The sequence below is a fragment of the Amaranthus tricolor genome, chromosome 12, assembly GCF_026212465.1.
Source record: "Amaranthus tricolor cultivar Red isolate AtriRed21 chromosome 12, ASM2621246v1, whole genome shotgun sequence".
Taxonomy (NCBI): Eukaryota; Viridiplantae; Streptophyta; class Magnoliopsida; order Caryophyllales; family Amaranthaceae; genus Amaranthus; species Amaranthus tricolor.
The window spans coordinates 22,733,483-22,745,778 of NC_080058.1; the positions used below are offsets into that span (position 1 = coordinate 22,733,483).

A 12,296-nucleotide genomic window follows, 5' to 3' on the forward strand; every position below is an offset into this window, starting at 1 on the left:
GTTAATCATTGATCAAGTATCCTTGTTCATTCTTCATCGTTCATTCTTCATTTATCATTGATCCTTGTTCATTCTTACTCGTTCATTCTTCATTGATCATTCATCCTTGTTCATTCTTCATTGTTCATTCTTCATTGATCATTGATCCTTGTTCATTATTCATCGTTCATTCTTTAATGATCCATCATCCTTGTACATTCTTCATCGTTCATTCTTTAATGATCATTGATCCTTGTTCATGCTTCATCGTTCATTCTTCATTGATCATCGATCCTTGTTCATTCTTCATCGTTGATTCTTCAATGATAAATGATCCTTGTTCATTCGTAATCGTTCATTCTTCATTGATCATTGATCCTTGTTCATTCTTCATCTTTCATTCTTCAATGATCATTGATCTTTATTCATTCTTCATCGTTTATTGTTCATTGATCATTGATCCTTGTTCATTCTTCATCGTTCATTCTTCATTCACCATTGATCCTTGTTTATTCACTAGTGGAAAAAACCTCATTTGCTGCGGTTTTTTTGCCATTATTTGTTGCGGTTTTGGCCCCCAGCAATTGTGATAGCAGCAAATAGCCTATTTTAAATGCTGCGGTCATTGGGAGGAACCGCAGCAAATAAATTGGCCCATTAATTGCTGTGGTCGTGGCGAAACCGCAGCAAATAGCATATTTTTTTTTTATTTTCCTTTTTATCCTTTTAATAATGCAATAATAATACAATCACAAATAATCAACATTAATCTCTTTGTAATAATAAACTCTCGCTCGTATATATAATATAATATTATGTACGTACATATATATATATATATATACATTAAAGTATAAAAAATAATCTATACTATAATTACAATTTATCAAGGACAAATATTAGCAAGATACACGGCAATCTTGTCTTTTAATTCGCGCATCTCTTCACTTCTCAAAGGGCGTGTTTCCCTCGGAATGTCGTTTAAAACCTATATATAATATTAAAATAAAAGATTAATATAGAAATTAAACATTAGATTTTACCAATGATATATTTAATTAAGAAAGTAACAAATACTTACGGCATCTATATTTTCGACTCCAACCTCCTTCACGGCATTAAGAATATCGTCCATGAACTTCAGCGCGTAGTAGCCGCAATCAACGGACCCAGAAGGTTGTTGAAAGCACTAAGAGAAAATAGATGTTAGTGTCAAAAACGGTTAAAAACGCATAAAATCGCAACTTAACACGTAAATTCTAGAACATGACTATGATTTTCAATTCTAACAACTTCTACACAATAATATATACCAAATAGTGTTGTGTGCCGAGTTTCGTGCATAACAAACCAAGTTTGAGTACTTTACGCGCGAAATTGACAAAAACGCTTAAAAACGCATAAAATCGCAACTTAACTTCTAATTTCTAGCATATGACTATTATTATCAATTCTAACCATTTCAACACAATAATATATGCCAAATAGTATTGTGTGCCAAGTTTCGTGCATAACAAACCAAGTTTGAGTACTTTACGCGCGAAATTGACAAAAACGCTTAAAAACGCATAAAATCGCAACTTAACACGTAAATTCTAGAATATGACTATGATTTTCAATTCTAACAACTTCTACACAATAATATATACCAAATAGTGTTGTGTGCCGAGTTTCGTGCATAACAAACCAAGTTTGAGTACTTTACGCGCGAAATTGACAAAAACGCTTAAAAACGCATAAAATCGCAACTTAACTTCTAATTTCTAGCATATGACTATTATTATCAATTCTAACCATTTCAACACAATAATATATGCCAAATAGTATTGTGTGCCAAGTTTCGTGCATAACAAACCAAGTTTGAGTACTTTACGCGCGAAATTGACAAAAACGCTTAAAAACGCATAAAATCGCAACTTAACTTCTAATTTCTAGCATATGACTATTATTATCAATTCTAAGCATTTCAACACAATAATATATGCCAAATAGAATTGTCTGCCAAGTTTCGTGCATAACAAACCATGTTTGACCTACTTTACGCGCGAAATTGACAAAAACGCTTAAAAACGCATAAAATCGCAACTTAACTTCTAATTTCTAGCATATGACTATTATTATCAATTCTAACCATTTCAACACAATAATATATGCCAAATAGTATTGTGTGCCAAGTTTCGTGCATAACAAACCAAGTTTGACCTACTTTACGCACGAAATTGACAAAAACGCTTAAAAACGCATAAAATCGCAACTTAACTTCTAATTTCTAGCATATGACTATTATTATCAATTCTAACCATTTCAACACAATAATATATGCCAAATAGTATTGTCTGCCAAGTTTCGTGCATAACAAACCATGTTTGACCTACTTTACGCGCGAAATTGACAAAAACGCTTAAAAACGCATAAAATCGCAACTTAACTTCTAATTTCTAGCATATGACTATTATTATCAATTCTAACCATTTCAACACAATAATATATGCCAAATAGTATTGTCTGCCAAGTTTCGTGCATAACAAACCATGTTTGACCTACTTTACGCGCGAAATTGACAAAAACGCTTAAAAACGCATAAAATCGCAACTTAACTTCTAATTTCTAGCATATGACTATTATTATCAATTCTAAGCATTTCAACACAATAATATATGCCAAATAGTGTTGTGTGCCAAGTTTCGTGCATAACAAACCATGTTTGACCTACTTTACGCGCGAAATTGACAAATAAAAACGCGAAATTGACAGCATCAAACTAGTGACCAGACCACCTTGCACGACACGTGGAGACCAAACCTATGCATCCAGGACCTAGGCTAAAGTGGAAATGGAATCTTGGTACTTGGATCTAGCTATCAAGGTCCTAAAACCATTCTAACAATCCCCGTGGACTCCTAGAAGCTGAGCCGAAGGAGGGCTGGTCGACAGTTTGCTAGATTAGAATTTTGTTTAAGTGTTTGTGGTTGTTTCGTGTTCTTTTCATGATCATTTGACCAAACCTATACAAAACCCATAAAATCGAATTTGTGTACCTTTCTTGCTATCCATTTTGGAAATGTGGCTCTGGATGTAGATCCCATTTGTCCACGCACTCTTTTCATTGCGCTGAAACGCATGGGAAAAGTAATACCACTTATATATATATATATATAACACTTAATTAAATCAAATTGGTAAAATAATTAATATTACGTACGCATTCAACAATGCTTTGAATCTTGTGTTGCGAGGTAGGCTGTTAGGTTTTTGTAATGAGTCGAAGACGTGCACGGTGTTCGTTAAAGGACATATGATCAGAAGTATCCAATGCAAACTACAAGCACAAATTTAAAATCAACAAATTAGAGATTAGGTGACTTTAAAAATCAAAAGATAAGTTCAATTTCAAAAATAAAACTTACTCTTCCCAATATGGAGCCAGAATGAATGTGTGTTTACATGCAAGGGAATTAGTCAAAGCAGTTTCAATGTATGCTCTGACAGCATCTGGATCATTTCTACATTTACTACCCGAAATCGTCTCCGGACAAAACCATCCAATTTTTATTGGAGGTTCGCAAGAATTTACCTCCTCGTAAACCGCACTAAACTCACAAATAAGAGAATTTTGTTAGTAATTCGGTCATTAAAACAATTAAACAATAATGCCTAACTTGTAAGATAATGAACATCACCTCATGTAGACATGGAAAAGAGCTACGTTCAGCATCTCTCCTCTCAAAAATTGCCCGATGTCACTAGGACAAATAATTACAAACGGGTCTTCTGAAAAGCAGTATTGCTCCTTCAGCAGGGGCAACATGATTGGGTCCTCCTCACTTATGCGAGATGCACAATAATGCAGCCATTTGCAATCTTGAGAGAGATCTTTTAGCTCCTCATCAGTCAAAATTGGAGTGCTTGGCATCGACTTTGACCCAGTCGACACCTTTGCTGAGGAACCGACCTCTCTACAAGATCCCTTTGGACTCTTTTGCTATTTCAATTTATAAAATTAAATTAGTGTGAGCATGCAATTAAAAAAATAAAAATAAATAAGGTACAAATGATTCTTACCGTGTTAGTGAATCGGACCCAAGCATATGGCCATGTGACGAAACTACCTAGGGCGTCTGATAGTTTCTCAAGGCTCCATGCTGGCATTGGAATTGGGAGTGAGAAATCTTCAAACCCCTTTACAATAGTCTCCACGGCCACACTGATGTGGCCACTTGTAACAGGCACTGAATGCACTGTTTGGCCTTCTTTATTTGGCTGTGCCATACCATATGCAACCTCAGTTAAGTCGCCATCACTAGCAACACCTAACTGAGGCAGCAAAAGAGAACAAGGAGTCGCCTCCTGAAAATGGTGTCGTTTAGTATAATAAGCATCATAATAAAATTTTAATTACGCGTTGCAATTTAAATTAATAAGTGCTATTATATTTAAAAACTATGTACCTGTAGCACTGGCACCGGAGTTGGCTCCGGATTTTGAGCAACGGGGGTATTAGTAAAGAGCTGGGGTGCTACGGGGGTACTGGGCTCGGGTGTTGGCTCGACCAAAGCGTTAGAATCCCCATGTTGACTTCCCTGATCATCGACAATCAGGTCTACCAAGTCCACAATGGGTGCACCCATCTTTTGCAACACGGTGGCCAACTTCGCGAGAACGTCCTTCGTAATCTCCGCTCGGAGGGTTGCTGCTTCTTCCCGCAGTGCCGTTCGGGATTGAGTAGCAACACACTCTTTGCCGAATGCCTTCTGTAACCCCACGCGGACGCCTCCTTTTCCGACTACCCGCCCACTGTGGTCTTTCCCTAAGACCATATGCAATGCGTCAACATTGCCTTTTGGGGTGAACTCCCCCGTAGCTTCTTTTTCCTTCCAGCCCATCTGTTCAAATAAAAAGTGACATATATAGTAATTAGTAAAAGTACATCAAAGCCAAAGAATACAAAACAAATGAAGAATATACTTAATAATTTCAAAACTCACCACAGCATCAGCAACCTTCTTCGTTCCCGGATCATTAATGGTAAATTTACCACTTACATCTCGGGAATGAAGCCCGCAATACCAATCACGCACCCGATCTCCAGCAAAATTCACGGATGCGGAGGTAGTCGTAGATGAGGGCGTGGATGAACTTTGATTGGGGTATAAACCCGCATCCACCCACTCTTTTCGGACCTTATCGTACGTTTTCTGGCCTAAGCGATGGTAAAACTTCCTTTTGCTTGCAGAATCAGAAGCTTTACCACGCTTTTCCTAATTAATCATTAGAAATCGAATGTCATGTATTAGTTTAATGACTGAATCAAAAGAAGTAAATTCAAATTGGTAAACTATAATATAATATGAAATACTTACAACTTCTATGGGAGTTGTTCTTTTGGCAACAAAGGCCTCCCAATCCCTCTTCGTTATGTGACCCCATATTTCGTAAGGCATCTTCGAAGGTGCTTGCTCTCCACCTTCGTTTCCCGTTTTGACCTTTTTGGTCGTACGGGCACGGCTCTTCGTAATCCAGCCAGTTACAAGCTTGGATTTGAAATCTCTGAATCTTTCAGCAACAGCTGAAAGAAACACATTCTTCTTATCCTCATCGCTCTCGATATGGAAAAGATTCTACAAAAAAAATTTATATTTATTACTATCAATAAAATTAATTTTAAAATGAAAATAAATGAGTAAAAATAGTAAAGTTGCTTACCACAGTATCATGCCACAGAGAGTTCTTCAAACCCTCTGGAACCTCGTTCCATGCGTGCAATATGGAAAGCTTTCGGATACATAGACCCACTTGTTTTCCATATTGCCTACGCCATTTTCCGCAGGGTTGACCCAATGCATTGTATTCCAAATGCATGGGTTCTGTGACTTTGAGGTTTTTTGTAGGACCTCGCCCTTTTCTTTTCTTACTGGTAGTGGTGAGAGCATCCATTGGTGGGGCGTCTTCAGTTTCAAAATCATTGTCAATCGGTGGAGCTTCTTCAGCCATACGCTCGTATCTCACAATTTGGTCTTCTTCGCTGTCATGACTACGATGCTCATTATCCGAACTCTCAATCTCGGGGACAATTTCGTCTCTGAATAAATGCATTGTATTATATTAGTACCTGAAAAAGTATGAATAGAAATATATTAGAACATAAGCTAAGTAATATTAAGAATATGACTATGATTTACAATTCTAATACGTACGTTCAACACAATAATATATAACAAATAAGTGTTCTGTGCAAAGTTTCATGCCAAACAAACCAAGTGCTAGTAGTTAATGCACTTCTTAGTCTCTCTATGTGTAACTCTGTTTTCTCACATGAAACATGGTATACTTTTATTATTCTCCATTATGCTTCATGAAATAAAAAGAGGAACCACAACAAACGTCAAAGCCTTACGTTCGGTGCAATAGTCTTGAACTCATGATCATTAATGATGAATATGAATGTCATGAATTAAAGAATCACTTTCAATGGGGAAGAGCGCAATATTGGCATTAGGGAAAGGATAATCTAGAAGGAATATTTTAGTTAATTGTTAGTTTGTTATTTCTTTCCAAGGAAGACATTTAGTTTTATGTATATATAAAGGAGGGGAAGAATAGGATTATGATTTTGTATAGACAATAGTGTTTGTTTAAACACTTTGGGAACTTGAGTATACTCGAAATACTCACTTATCCTTTTAGCTAATACAATATCAGTAAATCTCCATTTCTATCTTATTGCTTTACATTTCTGTTTCACTACACACGCTTGCAATGTTCATTACACCAAACCCAACCCAACCCAACCCCAACCCATACAAACACCACCACACCAGCCACCCTTAACATTAAAAGGAAGTAGCTTGATTCCTGTCAAGTTCAACCATATGCTGTCATTATACTTTGTTTTTCTCCTTTGATGCTATTGGTTCACACAGACATACATATTCCTACCATTTTACACTGAGTATTATACAAATGAGTATTATACAGTATCAATAGTTGGATATATTGATGGTCTAATTCCAAAATCTTCTATTAATTAAAATAGGTACAAATGAGTAACCGGCCATAAAAGCTCAAAGATATACACATATATATTCAAATAATGTAAAACATATATATGAAAAACTTGAATAATGCAAATTAGTAAAATAAATATAATAAATACAACGAAAACAGAGACCAAAACTTAAATATACACACAGTTGCCATAGTTTTCGATTGTTTTCATGAATATCTTGCAAAACTTAAATGCTTAACAAATTAAAATGAGAAAAAATACCTTAATTTCGTGGGTTTTGAAGATGAACAAGACCAAAGATGAATTTCCAACAGTAGCAGCAGCGTGGGTTTCGTGGGTTTCGTGAAGAGTTAGCCCTAAATTCGTGGCTTTCGTGAGTTTTTGAAGGAAAAGCAACAATGGTGGGTTGAAATGTAATAGATTAAAACAACAAAACTCAACAATACGTTGAAATTCCGTGTGTTTATATTGAAATGTCGTGGGTTTATATTGAAATAGGTTTAAAGAACTTACTTGAACAAGAAGAAAGAACTTGAAGAAGAATGTAATTAACGAACTTGAAGAACCGTGTGGGTTTTTCGTGTATGCGAAATTGAAGAAGAATGGAACTTGAAGAAGAAGAAGTTGAAGAAGACAATGGTACAGTATGCTTTTTCGTATGCAGTTTTCGATGAAGAAGACAAGAGAAATGAAACGTTATAATAAAAAGGCGGGTTTTGCAAAAAAAAATAAAATAACCAAGGGATATTTGCTGCGGTCAACGGAGAAAACCGCAGCAATAAATGCTTCTCGTGTATACCTATTTTGCTGTTATATTATTTGCTGCGGGCCCCACACATAACCGCAGCAATTAAGCTTAATTTAAACTGATATATGCTGCGGTCCACAGCCTAACCGCAGCAATTAAGCTTGCAATGGATTATTTGATGCGGTTAACTCCAAAAACCGCAGCAATTGCTTTGCTTTTTTTTTTCTCTTATTTTTTTTTCGTTTTATTGCTGCGTATATTCAATAACCGCAGCAAATACTTAGCAGCAAATACGTTTTTTTCCACTAGTGATTCTTCATCGTTCATTCTTCATTGATCATTGATCCTTGTTCATTCTTTATCGTTTATTCTTCTTTGATCATTCATCCTTGTTCATTCTTCATCGTTCATTCTTCATTGATCATTGATCCTTGTTCATTCTTCATCGTTCATTCTTCAAAGATCATTGATCCTTGTTCATTCTTCATCGTTCATTCTTCATTGATCATTGATCCTTGTTCATTCTTCATCGTTCATTCTTCATTGATCATTGATCCTTGTTCATTCTTCATCGTTCATTATTCAATGATCTTTGATCCTTGTTCATTCTTCATCATTCATTATTCATTGATCATTGATCCTTGTTCATTCTTACTCGTTCATTCTTCATTGATCATTCATCCTTGTTCATTCTTCATCGTTCATTCTTCAATGATCATTGATCCTTGTTCATTCTTTATCGTTCAATCTTCATTGATCATTGATCCTTGTTCATTCTTCATCGTTCATTCTTCTTTGAACATTCATCCATGTTCATTCTTCATCGTTCATTCTTTAATGATGATTGATCCTTGTTCATTCTTCATCGTTCATTGTTCATTTATCATTAATCCTTGTTCTTTCTTCATTGTTCATTCATCATTGATCATTGATCCTTGTTCATTCTTCATTGATCTTTGATCCTTGTTCATTCTTACTCGTTCATTCTTCATTGATCATTCATCCTTGTTCATTCTTCATTGATAATTGATCCTTGTACATTCTTCATCGTTCATTCTTCAATGATCATTGATCCTTGTTCATGCTTCATAGTTCATTCTTCATTGATCATCGATCCTTGTTCATTCTTCATCGTTCATTCTTCAATGATCAATGATCCTTGTTCATTCTTCATCGTTCATTCTTCATTGATCATTGATCCTTTTTCATTCATCATCTTTCATTCTTCAATGATCATTGATCCTTGTTCAATCTTCATCGTTTATTCTTCAATGATCATTGATCCTTGTTCATTCATCATCGTTCATTCTTCATTGAACATTCATCCTTGTTCATTCTTCATCGTTCATTCTTCAATGATGATTGATCCTTGTTCATTCTTCATCGTTCATTCTTCAATGATCATTGATCCTTGTGCATTCTTCATCGTTCATTGTTCATTGATCATTGATCCTTGTTCATTCTTCATCGTTAATTCTTTATTCATCATTGATCCTTGTTCATTCTTCATCTTTCATTCTTCATTGATCATTGATCCTTGTTCATTCTTCATCGTTCATTCTTCTTTGATCATTCATCCTTGTTCATTATTCATTGATCATTAATCCTTGTTCATTCTTTATCGTTCATTCTTCAAAGATCATTGATCCTTGTTCATTCTTCATCGTTCATTCTTCATTGATCATTGATACTTTTTCATTCTTCATCGATCATTCTTCATTGATCATTTTTCATCGTTCATTCTTCATTGATCATTCATCCTTGTTCATTCTTTATCGTTGATTCCTCATTGATCATTGATCTTATTTCGTTCTTCATCGTTCATTCTTCAATGATCATTGATCCTTGTTCATTTTTTATCGTTCATTCTTCATTGATCATTGATCCTTGTTCATTCTTCATCGTTCATTCTTCACTGATCATTGATCCTTGTTCATTCTTCACTTATCATTGATCCTTGTTCATTCTTCATCGTTCATTCTTCATTAATCATTAATCCTTGTTCATTTTTCATCGTTCATTCTTCAATTATCATTGATCCTTGTTCATTCTTCATCGTTCATGCTTCATTGATCATTGATCCTTGTTCATTTATCATCGTTCATTCATTATTGATAATTTATCCTTGTTCATTCTTCATCGTTCATTCTTCATTGATCATTAATCCTTGTTCATTCTTTATCGTTCATTCTTTAAAGATCATTGATCCTTGTTCATTCTTCATCGTTCATTCTTCATTGATCATTGATCCTTTTTCATTCTTCATCGTTCATTCTTCATTGATCATTATTCATCGTTCATTCTTCATTGATCATTCATCCTTGTTCATTCTTCATCGTTCATTCCTCATTGATCATTGATCCTTGTTCGTTCTTCATCGTTCATTCTTCAATGATCATTGATCCTTGTTCATTCATCATCGTTCATTCTTCATTGAACATTCATCCTTGTTCATTCTTCATCGTTCATTCTTCAATGATGATTGATCCTTGTTCATTCTTCATCGTTCCTTCTTCATTGATCATTAATCCTTGTTCATTCTTCATCGTTCATTCTTCAATGATCATTGATCCTTGTTCATTCTTCATCGTTCATGCTTCATTGATCATTGATCCTAGTTCATTCATCATCGTTTTTTCATTATTGATCATTCATCCTTGTTCATTCTTCATCGTTCATTTTTCATTGATCATTGATCCTTGTTCATTTTTCATCATTCATTCTTCAATGATCATTGATCCTTGTTCATTCTTCATCGTTCATTCTTCAATCATCATTGATCCTTGTTCATTCTTCATCGTTCATTCTTCATTGAACATTCATCCTTGTTCATTCTTTATCGTTCATTCTTTAATGATGATTGATCCTTGTTCATTCTTCATCGTTCATTCTTCAATGATCAGTGATCCTTGTTCATTCTTCATCGTTCATTGTTCATTGATCATTAATCCTTGTTTTTTCTTCATCGTTCATTCTTCATTGATCATTGATCCTTGTTCATTCTTCATCGTTCATTCTTCATTGATCATTGATCCTTGTTCATTCTTCATCGTTCATTCTTCTTTGATCTTTCATACTTGTTCATTCTTCATCCTTCATTCTTCATTAATCATTGATCCTTGTTCATTCTTCATCGTTCTTTCTTTAAAGATCATTGATCCTTGTTCATTCTTCATCGTTCATTCTTCATTGATCATTGATCCTTGTTCATGCTTCATCGTTCATTCTTCATCGATCATCGATCCTTGTTCATTCTTCGTCGTTCATTCTTCAATCATCAATGATCCTTGTTCGTTCTTCATCGTTCATTCTTCATTGATCATTGATCCTTGTTCATTCTTCATTATTCATTTATTATTGATTATTCATCCTTATTCATTCTTCATCGTTCATTCTTCAATGATCATTGATCCTTGTTCATTCCTCATCGTTCATTCTTCAATGATCAATCATCCTTGTACATTCTTCATCGTTCATTCTTAATTGATCATTGACCCTTCTTCATGCTTCATCGTTCATTCTTCATTGATCATCGATCCTTGTTCATTCTTCTTCGTTGATTCTTCAATGATCAATGATCGTTGTTCGTTCTTCATCGTTCATTCTTCAATGATCATTGATCCTTGTTTTTTCTTCATCGTTCATTTTTCATTGATCATTGATCCTTGTTCATTATTCATCGTTCATTCATTATTGATCATTTATCCTTGTTCATTCTTCATTGTTCATTCTTCATTGATCATTGATCCTTGTTCATTCTTCATCATTCATTCTTCAATGATCATTGATCCTTGTTCATTCTTCATCGTTCATTCTTCAATGATCATTGATCCTTGTTCATTCTTCATCGTTCATTGTTCATTGATCATTAATCCTTGTTCTTTCTTCATCGTTCATTCTTCATTGATCATTGATCCTTATTCATTCTTCATCGTTCATTCTTCATTGATCATTGATCCTTGTTCCTTCTTCGTCGTTCATTCTTCTTTGATCATTCATCCTTATTCATTCTTCATCCTTCATTCTTCATTCATCATTGATCCTTGTTTATTCTTCATCGTTCATTCTTCAAAGATCATTGATCCTTGTTCATTCTTCATCGTTCATTCTTCATTGATCATTGATCCTTGTTCATGCTTCATCGTTCATTCTTCATCGATCATCGATCCTTGTTCATTCTTTATCGTTCATTCTTCAATGATCAATGACCCTTGTTCATTCTTCATCGTTCATTCTTCAATTATCATTGATCCTTGTTCATTCTTCATCGTTCATTCTTTATTGATCATTTATCCTTGTTAATTCTTCATCGATCATTCTTCATTGACAGTTGATCCTTGTTCATTCTTCATCGTTCATTCTTCATTGATCATTGATCCTTGTTCATTCTTCATCGTTCATTCTTCAATGATCATTGATCCTTGTTCATTCTTCATCGTTCATTCTTCAATGATCTTTGATCCTTGTTCATTCTTCATCGTTCATTCTTCATTGATCATTGATCCTTGTTCATTCTTCATCGTTCATTGTTCAATGATCATTGATCCTTGTTCATTCTTCATC

The 12,296-nt window shown here is 34.6% G+C and overlaps 1 protein-coding gene across 1 annotated transcript; it reads right to left on the bottom strand.

The window, feature by feature from the left end:
• Positions 1 to 4,360: 4,360 nt before the first annotated feature.
• On the bottom strand, positions 4,361 to 5,171 carry LOC130797172 (uncharacterized). The gene is made up of 2 exons (XM_057659659.1): positions 4,965 to 5,171; positions 4,361 to 4,862 (listed from the first exon to the last, which is right to left on the bottom strand). Exon 2 carries the CDS (start codon positions 4,860 to 4,862, stop codon positions 4,413 to 4,415), a length of 450 nt encoding a protein of 149 aa, XP_057515642.1. The 5' UTR covers positions 4,965 to 5,171; the 3' UTR covers positions 4,361 to 4,412.
• Between the last annotated feature and the right edge of the window lie 7,125 nt (positions 5,172 to 12,296).